Source organism: Macaca fascicularis, chromosome X (assembly GCF_037993035.2).
Source record: "Macaca fascicularis isolate 582-1 chromosome X, T2T-MFA8v1.1".
NCBI lineage: Eukaryota > Metazoa > Chordata > Mammalia > Primates > Cercopithecidae > Macaca > Macaca fascicularis.
This window is the reverse complement of record NC_088395.1, coordinates 23,253,145-23,275,076: the sequence shown is the minus strand read 5'-3', so window position 1 is coordinate 23,275,076 and position 21,932 is coordinate 23,253,145. Positions and strand designations below refer to the sequence as shown.

The 21,932-nt window shown below is 44.4% G+C and overlaps 1 protein-coding gene across 3 annotated transcripts in view; it reads right to left on the bottom strand.

The window, feature by feature from the left end:
* Positions 1–11,345, bottom strand: part of PTCHD1 (patched domain containing 1) — a 62,206-nt gene extending 50,861 nt beyond the window's left edge. Inside the window, exons 1-3 of one of the 3 annotated variants that reach the window (XM_065538500.2) lie at positions 10,859–11,345; positions 10,574–10,649; positions 9,806–10,157 (exon numbers count right to left, since the gene is read on the bottom strand). In XM_065538500.2, coding sequence (XP_065394572.1) covers positions 9,806–10,156 — 351 coding nt within the window. In that variant the 5' untranslated portion in view covers position 10,157; positions 10,574–10,649; positions 10,859–11,345. Of the gene's footprint in view, positions 1–9,805; positions 10,248–10,573 lie in introns of those variants that run through there. The other 2 variants (XM_045383591.3, XM_065538499.2) reach the window with 2 other exon arrangements.
* Positions 11,346–21,932: the final 10,587 nt, after the last annotated feature.

Genomic DNA, 21,932 nt, shown 5'->3' with positions numbered 1-21,932 from the left:
AAGAGCTGGCACATGTGAGGAAATAGCAGTCATTTTCAAAGTAAATAGTAATAATGATAACACACCTTACAGAAGGCTATGGTTACACAGTGCCTTCACATACTTTATCTCATTCTGTCTTTACCTTAAGTGGGTGATGGAGATGCTATTACACCCAGTGCAAATAAGGAACCTGTTTCTCAGGGAGGTTAGGTGACTTGCCCAAAGATACATACTTAGGAGAACTGGGACTTGAGCCTGGCTTTCCTGATTCTAAATCCAGTTTTCTGTTTACAACAGTTAAATTTGAGCCTTGCTACTCAAAGTGTGTTCTGCTGATCTGTAGCATCAACATCACCTCAGATCTTGTTAGAAATGCAGACTTGCAGGTCCCACCCCAGACCCTCTGAATTAGTCTGTATTTTAGCAAGATGCCTAGGTGATGTGTATGCATGTTAAAAAGTCTGAGAGCAATGAAACAATCTTTACTCAGTATGACTACTTGCCTATACCACAAGAACGAAAACAAAATCCAACAACTCAACCCTCACACAATTAAGGTATAAATATCACAAAATGTTCTTGAGCATTTATAATGACAGCTCTATAGCAGAGATGCATTTTTTTTCTTGAGACAATTAGAAAGAATTGACAAAGCCATGGTTTTAGTCACAGCAGGAGAGCCTCATGGAAGAATGGGTAAAGGAATCTGTATCTTCCACGCTGAAAAATTAGCAGTTCTAGTGTTTCCATTAAACTCACAGAAATGTGCTGATTTTGTACCAGTATCATTTTCTTTGAGTTTGTCTTTTAGAACAATTCTTTATGTTACTCTGGGCTAATTTTTAAGGAGAGTGGGAATGAGCAACATCAGAATGGTGATCTCTTGAACACTGGTGCTATGGTCAGAAAAACCACTTGTCCTTGATTTCTTTTAAGTGTGTGTCCTATTTACATTTGAGTATGGGTGTGGCCAATGTTTTGAGACTTTGCTTCAAGTAAATAAGGGAATGTGTAGTGTGGGGACCCGATTTCCAGGTTGCTCACTGGGAACTGCACAGGGCTCCACCCTCCCACATGGAAATGGACCACTGAATGGGGACTGAGGTCAAGTTTATACCCTCCCAAACTGTACTTGGACCAGAGAAGGTCATCAGATATTTGGTTTTCAAAGAATTTCTCCTTATATAAATGGCAGCAGATCTGGAAACAGAATGGATGCTTATTGCTTATTGACAAGTTTGAAACCAAGATTTGTCAAGGATGAAAAATGAATATAGAGCAAAAGAAATCACATGGTCATGCTACCAGGCAAAATTATATTTGACCAAAATAAATCAATAGGGAGGGAGAGCACATTTTCCATCTTATAAGCTATCAACCAGTAACAATTTATGAAGCACCTGCTGCACACTCCACATTATGCTAGGCTCTAGGAGAGATGTGGCAGTTTCAGACATTGTTCCTGCCCCTGAAGAGTTCGTTATCTTGCTTAAGAGAAACTATCACATGACAATACAGCAAATTACATAAGAGTCTACAGCTCCGCATTAAAGAATGTGGATAAGAATGAAAGCCCAATAGATTTAAGGGTGAGAAGAAGCCATGAATCTGAGAAAGCCTCATGAAGTAAGAGGCATGTGAACTGGTCCTTAAAGAGAAGAGGGAGGGCACTTTTAGGGAGAACAACAGAAGTAAATGTGTGAAGATGGCGTCTGCAGACTTCTGTATTCATAAAGGTGAGAATGAATATGTGCCTCTCAAATGTGGAGGTTTGGCATCTAAAACCACACATCCTGTTGGTGTCTAGGCCCTGTTTGGAATCATCTTTACCAGCATCCACTGGCACTTGTCAAACTTGAGAATAACTAAATAGCTATGCTGGATGATTCTTAACTGTAAGCTTTAAAGAGACAGGGTCATAGCCATCTTGTTGAGTAAAGGGATGAATATCCATTCCCTAGAAACAGGGCCCTAAATCTCTAGATGTATAACTCTAGATGAATATAAGACCCTTAGGGCAGATGCTCTCAGGGTCCCACCCATATAGTCTCAGCTCACACTCACTTCTCCATGCTAAGGTTGCTTGCTACAAACACCTGTAGCTCTGTACCCAATTCTCTTAAAAAAAAAAAAATTATATAGAGAAACACAGGATATGAAAATGCCAGAAAAGGCCGGGCGCGGTGGCTCAAGCCTGTAATCCCAGCACTTTGGGAGGCCGAGACGGGTGGATCACGAGGTCAGGAGATCGAGACCATCCTGGCTAACACGGTGAAACCCCATCTCTACTAAAAAATACAAAAAACTAGCCGGGCGAGGTGGCGGGCGCCTGTAGTCCCAGCTACTCAGGAGGCTGAGGCAGGAGAATGGCGTAAACCCGGGAGGTGGAGCTTGCAGTGAGCTGAGATCCGGCCACTGCACCCCAGCCTGGGCGACAGAGCAAGACTCCGTCTCAAAAAAAAAAAAAAAAAAAAAAAAAAATGCCAGAAACGTAATGCTCCTAAATGCAGTTGAATTAACCGATGATGGCTGGAGTTGGGGAAAAAATATTCAGCTTCTTTATCCACAATTGAGATTTCTCCAACACATTCTACAGTGTCTCCCAGAATTCCCTAGTGAGACTGAGCCCCAGTTGCCCACAGTAGACACTTGCTTAATAATACTCTCTTGATTGGCTTCCTGCTACTCACTGTTTTACTTCCCCACTCCCCTATCAGCCTTTTCTGATATCACCTCCCAAGATACCTGACTGCACTTAAATAAATCATCTTAACTGTACTTGAAGCCTATGAATTAAACCTAAAGTGGACGACCTAACAATGGGGATCTTTCAAAATAGCAGAAACAATATTCTCAAGAGGATTTCTTAGAGAGCAAGAAGATAAAAAGAGCTTTTTCTATGTCCTCACTGCCTCCTTTTGTTCAAAATATGAACTCAGAAGTTGCAAGCACAACATATTATTCAGGGCTTCCCGTAAGAAATAACAACTGGTGTTGATTTCCTTTTTAAAGGTTAGAGATTACTCACCTCCCCTGCTGGTCATTAAATCAGTCTGGCAGGATTCCTTGGTAGTTCTGTGGCCTTCCGGGTATGTGGCGGAGACACAGGCAGCGCTGCAGACAGGCCTGCTTGCTGTGATGTGCTATCAAGCAGGTGACTTCAAAGGTCTGCTTTAAGCCTATCTCAAGTATCACTTGGGGCTCACACTGAGCCCCGAAATCAGGTACCAGATGGCACATCTCACAAAGTCAAAGTTGATCAGCTCACCAGCATCTCACATTTCCCTGTCTCTTGTGCCAAGGGACTGGAACCACTCAGGTAGAAAACAAATAACTTCTGTTAGCTTATTCCTCCTTCTCATATTTACAAGGAGTCACCAGAGTTCAGTGTTTGACTGTCCTGTGAGGTTTATAGGTCTGGTGAATCCTGAGTGGCACAGTTTTTGTGGCCATTTAAAATATAATCATCCTTCTCTAACTCTAATATGGCATCTATCAAGATGTCATGAGTCATTACAAAGGTGGGCTTCCTCTCCCACTGGGGCTTTATATCTAAATTTCAGTTTAACCAAAGTTTGTCTCAAATGTGTACCTAAATGGAGAATTGAAAGATTGCTCCCCAAATCTCAATGAGACAAGAGGGCATTTGACATACTAATCACACAAATGAAAGGTACTTAAAAGTCAGACATGGCCGAGCGCGGTGGCTCACGCCTGTAATCCCAGCACTTTGGGAGGCCGAGGCAGGCAGATCACGAGGTCAGGAGATCGAGACCATCCTGGCTAACACGGTGAAACCCCGTGTCTACTAAAAATACAAAAAATTAGCCGGGCGTATTGGTGGGTGCCTGTAGTCCCAGCTACTCGGGAGGCTGAGGCAGGAGAATGGCGTGAACCCGGGAGGCGGAGCTTGCAATGAGCTGAGATTGCGCCACTGCGCTCCAGCCTGGGCAACAGAGAGAGACTCCATCTCAAAAAAAAAAAAAAAAAGTCAGACAACCCCAGGATGAGATTGTGCTCAGATTATTTGGATACACTACCTATGAAATGAAAGGAGAATGAAAACCTATCTCAGTCTCTCCTTAATTTTCCCCTAGTACAAAAATAAAGAGTAAAAGTCAATTGACCCAGCAAATGCACAAATGCTGCCCTTTCAGGCCCAGGCTCAATCTTTTCTAAGAGTATCTGCCACTTGGATAACTCACCAGAAGGGACTGCACTGCCCAAGGCTTCATAGTACCTGTCACCAAACAAAGCACCCTGAGATGCTAAGAGAAGATTCTAGCATTAGCCTTTGTGGAGATGACCTTTAAGGTGCCTTCTAAACCCAAGGTTCTTTGATTCCGTGTTTCTTAGATGCAAGCTCTTCTATTGTCATTTTATACTTGGAAAAGCAGAGGCTGGAATAGGCAACAAAGCACTGCCTCCTGCCTCATCAGGTCACTGCTCACAGTGGGGTCTTACACAGTGAGAAGAAGCCCAACCTAAGTGGGCAACTGCTACCGACTGATGCTTAAGGCATGCAAATAATGGGCACTCTAGTAACTGACAAGTCTCAAAAGCCAGTGTCAACTTAGCCACTTTGTCATTCAAGCAGTTATACTGTATTCAGTTTCTTGGGCTCTTCTACAGCAGGTGGGATTTAGACCTGAAGGGACAGAGTATCGAAGAGAGCGAGGGAACTGCATTTTGGGGAAAATCTGGAAAATCTGGTCTCTGCTCAACTGCCCAAGAGAGCATCACTTCAGAGGTCATAATATTTGTCCCCAGAGTTCTATGAACTTTTCTTTGGCATTTTTTCATTTTATATAATCAATGTAGCAAAAAAGAATCTTTAAAAAACAAAAGAAACATGCAAGGCAGAGAGTTTCTCCACCTTGGCACTATTAACATTTGGGGTTGGATAATTTTTTGTTGTGGGGGCTATGCTGTGCATCCAGGATGTTTAGCTGCAAACCTGGCCTCTACCCACTAGGTGCCAGTAGCACAAGCCCCTTCCCCAAGTTGTGACAACCAAAAATGTCTCCAGACATTGCCAGATGTCCCCTGGGTGTGTGCACAGTCAGCCCCAGTTGAGAACTACTGCCATACAGGTTAACAGTATTAACTTCTTGAAAGTGCTCTAGTAATGAAATTTTAGAATACAACATAGGAACCTTTAACATAAAGAGAGCAAATCTCTCAGGCTTTGTGAGCCACAGTCTCTGCTATATAGCCTTCTTGGTTTTAGTTTTGTTGTGTTTATAATCTTTCAAAACTGTAAAAAGTCAATCTACGTTCAAAAATAGGCTGAAATTTGCTGATCCTTAGATTGTAGAGGAAGAAATGATGGTGATTCCCATAATGATTGAAAGTGTGGAGACAGTATTTGGAAAAACTATGATCTTGATCTAGCTACCCAGTCTTTGTGACCCTGAGCTAGCAGTTATGCTGCCCTTCTTGGAAAGTCTGAAGTAAATAACTTGAAGTTAGATTTTATTAATCTTGTCTGCAACTTAATTCTATTTAATGTATTTAAACATAAAAGGTTTAAATAAAACAGAAACTTGATATTTGAAAGAAATGAGATCTCCTAGTAAATGGAAGAATGTTTGCTAAGTGACGATATGTCCTTCCCGTGGTTTGGAATAAACCATTCTGAGCTTCCCCTGAAGAAGAGGACTTTGTACAAAGGCAATGAATGCCCCTACCCAATTTTCAAACTGAAATATGCTTTGATATGACTACAGAGGTTATCAAGGAGGGAAGAATGATATCTTGCAAACAAAGAATCCTAGAAACTGTATGTAAAGTTGTAAAAATAAAAATCTCACTATGCAAATACATTTCAAATTCGTTTTTATGGAATCTTCCTTAACTCATCACATAAATGTCTGAGTAAACTAAGGAGGTCTATTCAACAAGTATTTATTGAGTAGCTACTACGTGCCAGGGACTGCGTAAGGAACTAAAGTTCAATCAACCTGGACCCTACCAATGAGCAGCACTCAATCAGGAAGCAGCTACATTCAATCATCCAGAGATTTTTTTTCCAATAAAATCTTCTTTTTATTCTTGTATATTATTAATTATAAATATCTTATGCTTTACTTTGGGTATTTGGAGTTTCTGTATGTGGATTTTAATTGACACTAGACAGAATCAGTCAAGAAAAATATTCTTATGATCCAATTACCACTATTAGAACAACTGGATGGGATGGGATATAAAACTTTGGTCAACTGTACTTCATTTGGATAACAAAAATGTATATTTTAAATCATTCAAGTAGTGTATCATATGAAAGTAAATTATAATGAAAAGAACACTGGGCTTGGAGTCCAAAACCCTGGGTCCAGTCCAGTCCTGGTTCTAGCCTTGTTTTTTTTCCCATGGACAAGTCACTTAACTTCTAAGAAGTAGTTTTCTCATATGTAAAACGGGATATAGCATTTTTCCTAATTTGCTGTATTTAAACATACTGTATGTTTATAACCTATAAAGTCCTATAAAGATGATGTCATTATCATAAGTACTGGGCTGTACTGATTCTTCACTTTACAGAGATGATTCTGGAATAAATCAAGAATTGTTTTGTTAACAGCCTGCATCAGTTATCAAAGGGACCTACTTACACTTCATTTTAGGTGATCGCAAAGAAACGTATCTGTAAAAGCTTGTGAGGCCCTACTTTGAAATTTGCTTTGAGATGAACATCATAGATTTTCTGTTAAAAGATATAATCAGCTAAATTTAATTTTCTAGGAAAAGGAAGACGTTTGAAGAGCAGCATTTATTTAAAGAGGTTCAGAAATTACTGCATGAGCCCTTATCAGCACCACCAGGTCCTACCCACTTTTGCCTAATATTGCATCTTTGCCCTGTAGCCCTCAGGGGAAACCGATGCTAGGGGGAGTCATGCCTCACAGTGTGCCTCACTGTCATGCCTCAAAGTGCGGGGTCAACTATAGTGGTCAGAGTATGGTAATCATATCACTTGCGCAAATTCGAGAAAGCTCCTCCAAACCAGATCAGCTGGATTTTCAAACACAGATATTTTTCTGTAATACTCTCAATTACATTTAAAAATGTCAACCTGGCTTTTCGTTTTCTGTCATCACTCCCTCCCAGTCTGTTTTTTTTTTTTGTCAGCAAATAGTGGGACCAATATCGCAAGAAGGATCTCCTTCACTGCACAGGTACAATCCCAAAACACTAAGAGGAGAGAATGGGGCTACTCTTCATGCTTGAAGCAACACCCTACACCATCCTACAAGTCACCTCCTCAGTTTTGTACTGGAGTCTGAAAAAGCCTCAGACCTGCTTATGATCTGTCCACTTCACTTCATTTCAAATGTGACGCCATAAAACCAGCAGGGACCATTCGGTGTTGTGTAGTGTTAACTGTCAATGCTATCCTTGATGCCGGTAACGAAGTATCAGAATAACACTAGTAACGACAATAACAGTGATTCTTTCACTCCTGACACCTTTTGTAAAGGACAAGTCATCATGTCTCTAAATGGAAAAAAATTAAAAAAAATAAGTGCTTACTCCCACACTTTACATTACCATGACTAATGAAGGTCCATCTTCCTGTCCCCTGGCTCCATACCTACCAAAAGTAGGGGCTGGATGCAGAAAGAAAAAATTAAATATATAATTTAAAATTGAAGACAATTAATTCCCTTGGTTTCGTAAGTCTGGGTTTTTATAAGCTGTATGAACTCACTTGACCAGAGAGTCATCAGCTAGAAATAAGTTCGGACCACTATTAGGCTTGGTTTTGACTTTACTCAGACACCTAGAAGATGAAAAACCATCCCACTTCTTAAAACAATCCACTGATTTGACCATTGTCCTTTAAAGTTGCCCTTTAGATATGGAGGCAAAGACAAGCCTCCCTCTCTCCAGTCTCATCCTTCTCCTATCCCACTGTTTTCTGTCCTGAACTGATCAAAATCAAATAGGGAAGAAGTAATCCAGCTGAAAAGAGATCTGATGCGCTTGTTGATGTCTCATTAACCTTGAGAGTGACTGTAACTGGTGACTGCCTGTCACAGTGGTGTGATGGTTTGTGAGGGGGGGAAAAAGCCAATGGAAACATCACCTTAAAAAAACACAAAAAGAGAAATATCATTTAGTAGATCATCAATCAAAAGATGGGGCATTTCCAACTGTCAGAACTGGTTAAATTATAGTTTCCTTGTGCCCATGATGAATCTACTACGTGTTTTCTTGGGAAAGCTTTTGGAGCAGTATTTATCTGTGTCCCAAAATATAGTCACTAAAGTATTGAGAAAAAAAAAAAAAAAAAAAACACTTTGATGCTGGAAGTCTAATCATGAGAAAAACAAACATCTCGGGATTAATGTTATTAAGGTTCTCTGATGAGTAACTGTGTGATTTGTGTGCCATTAAAAATATCATGAGCTACTCAGTGTGGGAAGATCCTAATTCCATCGAGCCTCTAGTCAGATTCCCCTCATTACTAATTGCTGATTGATAACATGTCAACAAACAGACGTAGGGAAATAATGGATGAAAATTAGCTTGTCTCTAGGGACAAACTATTACCTGTAGAGGAAAACAAGAGGAAAGAGTTCCCCAGGTTTCCCAACAGACTCCCCCTTGGGATAAGTAGACTAGAAATCTAACCAGCCTGTAGTACCAGATCGGGACTAGAGACTCACACAAAACCATCACCTTCCATCCCTCTGCACCAGAGTCCCAGCTGGGACTGGTTCTTGTCTGCCCTCCCCAAAGGAGAACCTTAAGTAAACAAGCCCCACAATCCCCATCAGGAATTCAGATGGAACATTCTCACCTATTTTTACTTTTCTCTCCTGAGGTCTCCACTTTTCCATCTCTAGTCCTCACTCCTCGGCTTTTCTTAGGAACTTCCTGAAAGTTACCACCATTAACCTCACTTTCCACATCAAATTCCCACCTCAAGCTGATGGCACAACCGGTTTCTGCGAGTGTCACCCTCTAACCAGCTGCTCGGTTTCCTGTGCTCTTCTCGGGGCCACACAGCCCGGCTTCTGTTCTCACCCTTCTGGCTTTGCCCCTCACCCCCACGCTCAGATGCACCCAAATAAAAGTGGATTGATCGGTTCCTTCTTTTCCCAAAGTTTTGGCATTTCTTGAGGAGCTACGGTGAAAGACGAAGTAACTGCGAATTACAAACATAATTTCATACCCTAGAAGATAGAGATGGCTACCTCGCTCCAGAGAAGAGAGCAGCAGGGCAGCCCCCTGTTCTCGCCAGAGACCACATTTCTTTCTGGGTGGGTGGGAGGCATTTTCCTCACCCCTCCGCCTCACATTCTTTTGTCCTTTCCCAACCTCCCCCACCAACAACCTTTCCCCAAACACTCCGGGGGGCCAGAAAAAGGGAGAAACAAAACAGGACAGGGAGGGGTATCTCGGGATCCTCTCCAAGCATAGTATTTTGTTCTCTAGTAGGACTTTCCAGAATGTCTTCTCTCATTCTGCTCCTTCCTGGCCCAGTTACCCCAAAGCCTCCCCACCCCCAAGCCCACTGCGACCAAAACAAGCGCACCGACCACAGCACTGTGGCCGCCGCCGCCCCAACTGTTGCAGCAGCTGCGGGGTGGCGGCAGAGGCGACGCGGGCAGGGCTGGACCCGGACCCCGACGCTCCCTGTCCAGGAGGCTGGGAGGCTCCAGTCGGCCGCCCTGGGGCGCGCGGTGCAGGAGAGCCCCTGCGACAGCTGCCTGGGCTAGGAGAGGTGGCGCTCTCAGCCGGGACCCCAGCGCAGAGCCAGCCCGACCGCGGCCGCGGCGCTGGTGGAGTCTACCCGCACCCGCCCCCCTCTCACCTTTAAGATCAGGTCGGTGTGATGCTGGTCCAGCATGTTGGCTTTCTGGAAGGAGGTGACGATGACCCGGCCGTAGCGCCCGGGGGTCTGCAGGTCCGAGTAGAGACGGTGCTTGGAGCGGTTGACCGGGAAGAGGCTGTTAACGAGGTTGCGCTCGATCTTGGCCAGGCTGTGTTGGGGCGCCAGCAGGTGCTCCACGCTCTCCTCGACCTGGTAGCGGCTGAAGCTGGCGCCGAGCAGGATGGAGATGAGCACCGGCGCCGAGGCGAAGAAGACAGGGTGACTGGCAATGAAGTGGCCGAGCCGGGAGAAACACGTCCTCAAGCCCCTGTGCAGAACCTGCCGCAGCATCCTAGAGCAGAGCGGGCGCGGGAGGAGGGCGAGGCGCACGCTCGGCGCGGGTTCGGGCGGCGGCGGCGGCGGCGGCGGCGGCGGCAGTGGCGCCCGCGGCGGCGGCGACGGCGGCGGCGGCGGAGGCGAGACCCTGAGCTCTCCCGGAGCCGCGGCACCACCATCGGGGAGTCCCGCGCCACGCCTCGGGAGGGTCCCCTCGGGCCGGAGACACGCCCTCCTGCCCGCGGCCGCGCCCTCCCGGAGAGCCCCCCAGCTTGGCGGCCTCTGCGCCGCCCCCACTCCGCCCTACCGCGTGCGCCCTCCCCACCCCCCGCCGCCTCCCCGCCCGGGGGGCTCCGCGCCGCTCGGCCGCGTCCCCTCTCAGCGCTGGCTGGGCCCGGGGCAGCCCCCGCGGCTCGTCATGACCCCACTCACCCGACCCCCAAGGCCAACGACGGGGTGGCACGGGGAGCGGCGACGGCGGTATAGCCAGGAGACTCTGCGCGCCAGCCTAGGAACACGAGGACGGAGAATTCCAGGCTACACCCAGTCCCCTCCCCTCCCCGCGCTCCCCTCCCCCGGCCCGGCCCGCTGAGCTAGCTCTCCCCTTCTTTGCCCTCCTCCGGGAAGACCCAGAGATAAATAAAGAAATGGCCCCGATTTTCCAAACAAAAAGTAAAGAGTTCTCCGGAGGGAGGAGGGGGCGGGCGTCGGGCGGACCCGCTCAGAGCCGAGTCTCCCCAGAGGCAGAAAGGAGCAGGCTGAAGACTGCGTGCGTCCCGGCTCTCGCCAGGCTCAGGTGGTGGCGCGCACTGGCTGGTGCCGAGAGGGGGTGGGGAGCGAAGACGCTCGAACGTGGAAATCACGCCTCCTCCCAAATAAGAACCGTTTAAAATACCCCCAACACTGCAGCTTCGGCGGGACCACGGGGTCCGGGTGTGTGTCTGGAGCACGTCCACTCAAAAGGTATCCGTGGAGAATCTTTCTCTCTGGCTCTAATTTAGGGTCGTTCCAGAGTGGATTGGGGCTGGCCAGCTCTGTTGCACACTCCCCCAACCTCCCCACCCAGTCCTTTAGTAATAAAAGTGCTGATAATGACGGTCAGTCGATGGAACTGTCGGTCGCCTGGGCTCCGGGGCTCCCGGGCTCCCGGTTCTTCGCCCTGCCTTCTCCTCCTCCTCCTCGGTCTGTCGTCACCAGCAGGTCTGGGGGACCTGGTGCGGCGTGGCTGGCGCGGGCGCCCCTGCGGGCGTAGAGTGTTTGAGAAAGGCTGGCCAGGGAGTCAGTAGCGTTAACCCCCTTCTCTGCCTCACTCCGCCCTCTCCTCCCCTACACGCGAAGGTGTGAGAGTGGAGGGAACCTTATCTCAGACCAGGAGAGATACAGGTTTCCGAGCGTGTTGAGCCGCAGGGGGCGCGGGGGAGCCCGGGGGGCGCCGACGGCTTGGCAAAGTTGGGCGTGTGCGTGTGCGCGCCAGCCGTGAGCTAGCAGGCAGTCACCGTGGTTCCCTCGCACTCCCCCTCCGGAGAATTCCCCGAGAAGGCGGGCGCCGGCTTCGGCCCCGGGATAGACCTGCGGCGGCGGCGGGAACGGCCACGCACAGGTACAATTTAGCGCGTTTCATTTCGCGCTCCAAGCTCCTGGGTCTGTCCACCGCAACGCAGACCGGGCGGGATCTCGGAGTCTGGGTCACTGAAGCGCTCTCTCCAGCCAGGGGGGTGGGGTACAGGGCGCGGCGAGGGGTCCTCAGGCTCCGCGCTCTGAGCGCTCAGCCTCCCCATCCTAAGGCTTTGGTCGCTACAGCTCAGCCTCCCTGTGCCAGGGGTCGAACGGGAGGCGGTGGCCCGCACTACGGAGCATAGACATGCATATTAATCAAAGCTGAAGGAAGACGGAATAGGGACAGGAGGAGGAAGGGGAGTGGTGGGGGAAGAAAGCGGAGAATGGGTAGGAGAATGCGCCTCGGGGAGGCATTTCCCTAACGTTCCCATTCCAGACTCCCCTACCCCTAGCGGCCCTTCACTTCTCAAACTGAACTTGGGAACTTGCAGTTGGAAACAGCAAGTCGCGGTTTGGGAAATCCTTATTTGATTATCTCCTCCCTTCCCCCATACCGGACCCTTCTTCGTACCTTTCCTCAGCAACACCTGCACCTGCTGCGCTGCCCACCCCGGGGGCGCACCTGCCCTGCTCTGCTTGTGCTCCCTAGATCCTTCCACCCATTTCTCATCCACTTTCTGTGCTCATCCTCGTTATTCCCTACACTGCTCTGTTTCCAGAGGCTCCCCAGCAGCTTCCAGCTTACTCCCCTCCTCCAGTATCGCCATCCCTGTGAGGGACACATTGGAAGGGGCTAGAAATTCCCATGCCACACTCAACTCGTGCCATTCCCCCAGCATCTTAATTTCTGCTCGTGGAGATGCCGCTGCTCTGCAGCGCTTTGCTGATTCACCATGATCACGGAGGGAAAAGCCTCATTGACTTGTGCCCCTGCAAGCGGCGAGGCGAGCGCGAGTGGCTGCGAGGGCACGCGCTTTGGGAAACCACCCACCATTGCGTAGCCGAGGTGCTAAATGACAGGGTGGATGCCCTGCGTGGCTCTCAGCCCGGGCAGACGGAAAGATGGAAGGGCGGGGAGGCGGGGTGGCGGTGGGAAATACTGCGATCCCAGCTCTTTGCGACTGAGCCAGCGGCAGCTAGTGGGTGGGCACTTCTCAGGAGGCCTAAAATCGGTCGCTGCACAGGGAATGAACAGAGCTGTTTCATGTGCCCCGGTGCCAGCGCAGGGATAAAAGTAAGAGAAGGAAAACCAGCCGTCACGTCTGCTTGGGCGCCTTTAACATTTTGGCCAAGCTCTTTTCATTCCGAAGTCTTTGACCCTCCCAGTAGCTCCCTCCCAACCTCGGTTCGCCCTCATCCCTAGAATTTCCGGCCTTTTAATGTCAGCCCTCACAAGGGCTGAAGAACAGAGTGCCCTCCCTCGGCGCCTGGGCTGAGTCTTAGAGCGGGAGAAACTGCATTGCTCAGCTGGCCAGGGCGAGAGTGTTGTCCCCCCACACAGAAAAGGCCTTTCCTTTGGGACCAAGGCATTCTCCTAGTCCTCCCAACTCTATTCCTAACTGTCCTTATGTATATTTGGAGGAGCTTCTACCCTGTATGTTTCAATTTGGAGACAGAACCAACTGAATGTGGACTTGGGCCACCTTTTACTGCAGGCAATCCCGTTAGTGTTGTTTAAATTGAATTGGAGCAGCAGAGAGAGTGAGAGTGAGGAGAGAGGGGGAAGAGAGAGGAGAGAGAGAGGGGGAAGAGAGAGGGGAGAAAGAGAAAGAGAGCCCACATATAAGAGTACAGGAAGGGTGTTGCCTCCCACCCCCCCAATTTTTCTTCTCTTTTTGTAGAAGTTCTGGGGAGCATTGCCTCCACCAACGACTTGGGTTTGCATTTGGGCCAATGACTTTGTGATCAGAGCTTTCACCAGTACGTTAATAAATTATTACTTTTTTTATTTAAAATTAATACATATTAATTTTAGACAATTTGGAAAATAAGAACAAGAAAAAGAAGGAAACAAAAACACCTGTATCAGTGTACTCACACTACCTTTCAACCTTTGTTGATCGTTTATTGTACACATAGGCAATATAATATAGAAGTTGAGGCTTTTGGTTCTCTAGCCCCTGAGTTGAATCCTTGCTCCACTATTTATTAGCTAAAATGCAATGGATAACTTTACTTCTTTATGGCATAATTTTTCTCTTCTGGAAAATGGGAATAACAATAGTACTAACCCCATAGAATTGCTGTGAGGATTAAATAGATTAGAAGATGTAACGCACTTAAAACAGTGCCTGAAATACCACAGACATATAATAAATGATATTTGTTATAATCCTATTCTATACACAAGTGTGAAAAGAAAATCAGTCCCTGGTGTTCAGAAGCTAGCCTGGCACTCACAACTAAGTTTGGTGTTCTCGCACCCAACATAAACCATTTCCTGAAACACTAATGTCAGATAAGCACATTCTGTAACTATGATGGATTAAGATAAAATTAGGACCACTCCATAATCATATCTGAAAACAGACAAAACATGAACCCTGTCCAAACCACAAAAAATGATGAAGTATGTCATCCTGGCTAATATGGGGGACAGCTGTGGTCTTTTAAAAACCAGTTACGACTGGGCATGGTGGCTCATGCCTGTAATCCCAGCACTTTGGGGAGGCCAAGGTGGGTGGATCATGAGGTCAGGAGCTAGAGACCAGCCTGGCCAACGTGGTGAAACCCCGTTTCTACTAAAAATAGAAAAATTAGCCAGGTGTGGTGGCCAGTGCCTGTAATCCCAGCTACCCGCGAGGCTGAGGCAGAAGAATTGCTTGAAACCAGAAGGCGGAGGTTGCAGTGAGCCGAGACTGCGCCACCGCACTCCAGCCTGGGCAACAAGAGCAAAACTCCGTCTCAAAAAAAAAAAAAAAAAAAAAAAAATTGCAGCTTTAGCCTCATTCTAGTCTTTTCTCCCTTTAGAAAAAAGATTAAGACACTCAGACATAAAACTACCCCTGCTTCCTAATGGCACCCAATCTGGTGTAAGCCCCCCATACACACAACCCACAACCTTCTCCCAGATTACTTAACACAAACCCAAATCCTGTAAGTCCTTTCTAATACCCCCTTCTTGAGACACCTCTTAGGTCTTCATGGTGTGTGTTCCTCACTGCAACAAGAAGGAAACCCAGTTTGGCCCACTACTTGGTGTGGTCCTCAGATCTTTGGCAAGAGGGCACTGACAATGTATATACAGTGTTTATTTACTTTCTTTTCCAAAATTAAGGATCATAGTAAACATTCTGTTTGATAACCATTTTTTCCCATTAAATATTTCCCATGAACATTTTCTCATTTCAATTATTAGTGCTATAAAAGATTTTATGGCTGCATAGAATTCCATCATACGGCTGAACCATAATTTAACTTATGCCATGTTGTTGGTCATTTAGTTTTTAGAAATTTTACTACTATAAATAACACTGAGATGAACATCCTGTACATTAATCTCTGGCTGTATCTTTATTTTCTTAGGATCAAATATCTGCCACTACATGTTAAGTAGACAGCTCCTAACAAATGCCTTTGTAATAATTTTTAAATTGGAAGGGACAAGGGCATTCCTTCACAGGGATTAAATTCTTTGATGAAATACCGACTTAGTCCTACTTTACAGGGATTTCTATCCTGTGCTACATTTGGAATCCGTTTCTTGGCTCAGTCTTGCTCAGATATGCCAGAGAGATTGATCATAATGTGGAGTAGGGATTCCAAAGAAAAGATTATTTGGTTTGATAAGGTTACAAAAAGAGGCCTGCTCTTGTCTAGCAAATGTTTCAAGCGTTAGCTTTTAATCACACCACCATTTTCTGCCTGAGAAACAACAAAATATTTTCATGCATATGTCTTAAATCTAAACAGTTCTATGTCACCCATGAAATCACTATGCATGGCAGGTGATATAATACAAAGGATATTTGGGAGGCTGCAATTGAGGGTGGCACTTAGTGTAGTGTGTTTCTTATTTTATACCATCCCAATCTCAGTAGTTCTGACATATTGCCAAGTGGTGGGTGTTTCTGCTATCCTAAAAGATCTACGTAAGATTTCTTGGAGAATGGAAATGCATGCAGAGAAGGTAAAAGTATAACAAGAATTATCCTTTCAAAGTGGGGAAGCTCCTCTGGCAAACATCAGAGCTCCCTTGAATGGGGATGTCTCCATGAAGTATCTACTGGGTCTCAGCCATGTTTTGACCAAGAAGCTGTTTTACACGCAACAACACTGTACTCCTTGAAATGGTACCCAAAGAGATTTCTAAAGATAGTTTAAACTCGAAATTGAAAAGAGAAAACATGTGTGGCAAACCTTAATTGTTTGCTTAAGATAAAGAGACACACTGCTGTGTGTAGATGATCCCTGCTGAAAAGTGGGCTAATTGTTCTGTCTGGGTCTTTCAGGATGTTTTGCCAACTCAGCACGCTCTCAATAGCATCATGAGTCTTTTAGAAGAATGATCTGTGGTGATGTAAGGAAAAAAATTATTCCAAATTATCTTCCTGAATAAACACAGGACTCAGGACCAAAAGAGAGATATTTCATATTCTGATTCAGGGGAAAACACTTTGGCACACACTCTCTGGATGTCTATGCTCACAATGCCACTGGTGAGTTGAGGTGGCCAGCTCTAAACCTTTGCTTTGCTTTTTTCTCCTAACAGAAAGCATGGCCATACCTTCTCTCTACCTTTCAAAATGCTCCCTTCCTTCAAGGTTCTCTCAGAATCCCAGCTTACACATCCAATAAACCTTCTCTGATTGCCACAACCAACATTGATTAATTTAACTCTATTAACTCTGAGCAATTTTATTTGAATTATTTCAGTGAGCAAGTTCCTACTGTGCTTGGCAACTAGGAGAAATTGAGCAAAGAATTCCCTGCTCTCAAGGGATTTGTAGTCTAACATGGTTGAATAAAAATACAGAGCATTAAAATATGAACCTGTATAAGGTGAATTTCAGTGAAGTCCTGTCCCATCAGTGTGTAGGATTCAGAGAAATCATAAATGATATCTGGCTGGTCCCTGGTCTTAGAATACCTTTAACCCTAGAGTTAGCATCTTGCTTGCTGTTTTGAGCTTCTTTGTTGTCTGATGTTTCATATATATGTATATATATTATATATTTTTCCTATTCTCTTAACAAGATTTTGATTTCCTACAGGCCAAGAACCTTACCTTTTGATTTCACCTTCAGACCTTTGGTGCTAGGATTGAGCACAGAGCAGGCTTGAGTAAATGCATGTTACTGGCTTATTAGAGTAAAATACACAAATCACCCAAGGAAGATAAGGATGCTGCCACATTCAGATAAATGGTTTTTAAAATCATTTTGTTAGAACCAATGATCAGTTATTTTTTAAAAAGTAGTTAACAATTCTGATTTCACATATTCAAAATATTTGTTAGTCCACATGAGAAATTCGAGCTGTAAATAAGATAGATGGGGAGTGCTTATTTAAGAGAAACCCTTTAAATCCAATGTGCATATTTTAATATGCGAAGGAATGTTGCTAACTATAAATGAGTATCTTTTTGCTAAACTGGGCTGAATGGGATACTGGTTCAGACACGTTTTACAAGGAACACTTAGAGGCACTTGGGACATTGAAAGCAGCAAAGTGCATATGCATTTAAAAACTAATCTGTAACTCAAGTGGATGAGCATGTAATTGTGTTTCAGCATGCATCAGCCTTTTGATCACTGGGCTGGGCTGGTGTCTCCTTTCTCTTTCTTCCCTTGGAGTGGTCTTAAAGTTTTAACTTGATCAAAGAGGATGATCACTGTATTCTGGAGATGCCTGAGTATTGTCACTTTCTTCATAGCAAACAAGGCACGATTCAGGATTTTCATTAAATCGCACTAGTTTCCCCTCTACTGTGTCTAAATGAGGAGAGTTTAGGCACATTGTTCACTTTCAGCACCAGGGACAGATCTGAAACAACCTAGCTACCCCTACCCTTTCCAGCTTCCATCACTTGTAAGTTGGTTTTAGAAAATTTTTAGAGCTAAAGAAGTTTTATAAACTAATATAATACAGGGGTTGATCATCTTTTTCTAAACAAGGCCAATTAAGATGAAAATAAATTTAAATCAGTGGGCCACTCATCCAATATGATCATATTTCAAAGTGTGTCCATTACTTTTATACCCTTGTGATGTTTGCATGAGGAGGGAGACATTTGAAGAGAAATGTTAGAAATGACTCTAAAATATAATCTCTTGCATTTGAGGAGTAATTGTGCTGAAATTTTACAGGAATGATAGAAAATGGGAAAAGAATATTTTTATGCATTTCGTATGCCAAGATTAGCCCTAGACACTTTCAAATATCTAGCCTGTATGATTTGCAAAATCACTCTGTGGGCTATTAAGCATTGTCAAACCCATTTTAAAGAGAGGAAATTGAGGATTAAGGAGATTAAATATCTTGTGCAGGGTTACACCATAATGGAAGTATAAATAGAGTGCAGGACTATCTGATATCAAAATCCATGTTTTTCCATTCACTCATTCTGCTGTTAAGCAAAAAGTTACTTGATTCCATTTCTAAAATGCCTTGACTAGATTTAAAAACGTTCTAATCAGAAAACATAATATGCCATGAATATTATAAACAATTTAATGTTATTTCTGTATTTGCTATTCATTTAATAGTACTGTAAAATGGCAATATTGTGGCCTATCCATTAATTGGGGTTTCAGTGTTTGGATTCATTTCTAATGTTGGTATTCTTTAGAGGAGTTCTGTGGACCAACAAAAATATTGTATGGAACCCAAAGTGTTTGCTAATCTAATCCAACCCACTCTTTTTGCAGATGGCAAAACTTCTGCAGTCCTTGTCTGAATTCTACCAAGAAAAATCCCTCAAAATGTGAAAATGGAAAACTGTCAAGTGGTTCCAAAATACATAGCAGAAAAAGTAACTGAATAGACTCTGACCTTATGCATGTTAAAATTTTTCCATTGCTTTAGTGGTTCACCAGTAGTCATGATATTGCTAAGGGAAAGCTTCTTTAATTCTCTTCCTTTACTGTGTAAAGTGAACAGAGACCATTCTAATCACCAGATCCATTGTCTTATGTTTGAACATAGGGGACATAGGAAAGCAGGGGGCTTCCTGATACAACTCTTAGCTTCGGGGCAATCTTTCTTTGATGTTTGTATATTTAATCCTTTTAAAACTCGTACTCCAGAGCCTAACCTAAGAACAAAGCACTTCATCCCTTCTGTTATTAGAATTGTGTACTTCTTGCTTTGACTTTTAAAAATGACAGAGCTGCAAGCATTCTGTTCCCCATGGCTGATCACTTCCTTCTCATAAATGGCATTATGTTAGTGAATTAATTAATAGTAAAATCTGATTTACATATTCACAAATATTAAAATTGTAGAAAAGTTAAATCAGGAGGCAGCTCCAAGGAGAGGCTAAGTGTGGGAAGACAAAAAAAAAATCAAAGCTTCCTTTTTTAGACAAAGCACAGAACTTGGCATTTCTAGGACTGCCCTGCTTCCACCTTCAGGCATCTTCTGAATATCGTAAAGGGGATTATTCTGGACATGGAAAACTCTGTTCTGCCATGGGTTGAAAGGTTTAGCCTCAGGTGAATGCCATTACCTCCTGCAGTGTGCTAAGCAACAGGAACTAAAGTAGTTTGGGTACTGGCCTAGTCATCAACAGATAAGGTCCTTCATCTAGCTCTGTTACGTCACTTCAGTTAAGATTTCTATCCTTAAAATGGGAATAATAAAGATGATGATTATGCTGTCTCCCTCCTAAGCAGGGTTTCAGATGTAAAAGTTGATGAGAAATGTAGAATGCTTTGAAACAAACACATACATTATTGGGCCTTCTAGGTCCAGGGCACTTTGCTAAATGCAGAGCATGAAGAGATGTAAAGACCTTGCCTTCAAGGTGTCCACAGTGCAGTGGAGTGAGGCCAACAAGTGAAACAAGAAAGTTGTGTAGTGTGGCAAGGACTTTGTTGTGCTATGCAATCAGTGAGAAGGTTCCTTTAACCTAGCCTGAGAAGCAGAGCCAGGTGAGTTGGGCGGGGAGGTTGGAAAAGTTTTCAAGAAGATGTGCACAGATGCCATCTGGTGCTCCATCCTTATCCCCTCCCCCACCCCCAGAAGTTCACTCTAGGTGGTTTCCATTTACACTGAAGTCTTCCTGCCTCTCTCTGTCTGAGCTATTTCCTGGCCATGAGACACACTGCAAATGCCAGAGAGCTAACACCTCTAGAAATGACCTTAAATTAATGAGGGGTAGGAAAAATGGATAAATACCCAGGCTTCTTTGCCTTGCAATGGGACAACTCAGAGATGTGTTTCTCACAGGCTCTCAAAGAATTCCAATGGAGTGGAACCTTTGTTGCCCACAGCAATAACACATTCATGCTTATTAACACATCCTTTATAAACTTTTCTCTCTGTCTCCCTTCTCCATTCCCTTACTCTGCTTTCTGGGAATCTTCTCTGAGATAAACCACTTGCTTCCACATATTTATTTCAGGATCTGTCTTTGGTAGAACCCAACCAAACACAGGAGATGACATCCAAATGGAGTCTCAAAGGTTAGCAGTTAGTTAAGCCTAGTAAACGTGCTGGTATGTAAACTATATTTCAGTAAAGCTGTTAAGTAAAAGTTAGCTAACCCATCTATGGAGAGAAAGAATATTCCAAGCAGCGGGAATAACATTCAAAATTATAAGGATGGGATAAAGGGCTTAGCTTGTTTTGAGAACTATGAATAGCTCAGGATGGATAGGCAATAGTTTGGGAAAGTATACGGGAACTAGGTTAAAAAGGAACTTTTAAGCTCAAATAAAGAGCTGGGTATTTATTCTGGAGATGACAGGGAGCCATTTCAGGGCTTTAAAGAGTTTGTGGTCAGGTTTATGTTTGTTTATATTTTACAAGTCTGGTGGCCACATAGGAGGTGGATAAGGGAAAACAAGACTAGAGGCTAACAGACCAATTAGGAAGTCATGATCATAACTATGACAAGAAAGGATTAGGGCCTGAAGCAAGGTAGAGGCCAGTGGGATGGAGAGAAAGGGAAGAGTTGATATGTTTTTAGGGAGATAGAATTGGCAGGACTTGGATGATTGAAGAATGGAGCTAAGATACTGCATCGTGATTTCTGATGACACGACGTCATTCCAAATAGCCATGCCAAACCATATCCAACCCCAGAAGTATTATTTTATTTTTTATTTTTACCAAATTCAACTGAAGAACAGAGTTTCTTATCAGAGTGAGGAAGGAAAAAAGGTGGACTATGTTTAGCTCTAGACTATGACAAATAGGGGGTGGTTATAATATTTTGGGAATGAAAGCTGGACAATAGGGACCAGCAGCCTGGAAAGTGGCCTGGAGGAGTCCACAGGGTAGAGGCCACAGTTCATTAGGTCAAATCCACAGTGTAGAGATTCATGTGGATTAATGAATGTCCTTGCTTCTCAAAGAATTGAGTTAGATTTTAGGGCCAGTTGCTTACCTGAGACAACTTCATTTGAAGAAGGAAAGGAGATAAATCTGGAGGAAGAAGGAGAAGGAGAAGGGGGAGGAAATAATTGGCTTTCGTGGGTGAGAGTCTCTGGAAAACCTCCTGTCTTTGGTTCATCTCGAGTCTTTTTATCTTTACAATGCAGAGGTGGGGATTGGGGATTTTCCTTCTGATGACCTGCTAGAATCCATCCCTGAAGGTGATCAAACACCATGCACTCTATACACAAGGCCCCTATTATTACCTGAGGGCAGCTTATACTTCTGTTAGGAAACACACACACACACACACACACACACACACACACACACACACACACACTTGCTTGCTTTAATTTACACAGCAAACACATTGAAGAAAACAGGACCAACGTTTTATAGTATTAGACACTCATTCTTTCATTGACACCTGTGTCGGGGCACTATAAATATGAGACCATTTTAATGACGTATTTTTAGTCCTATTATAAATGGTGCTGGTATGAACATTCGTGTATAAGATTTTATGTGGACATAAGTCCACATTTCTTTTGGATATATACCTAGGAGTGGAATTGCTGGGTCATTTCATAACTCCATGCTTAACATCTTAAGAAACTTTTGAAACTGTTTTCAAAAGTACCTGAACCATCATATATTCCCACCAGCTATGTTTTTGTTTTTATACCATTAT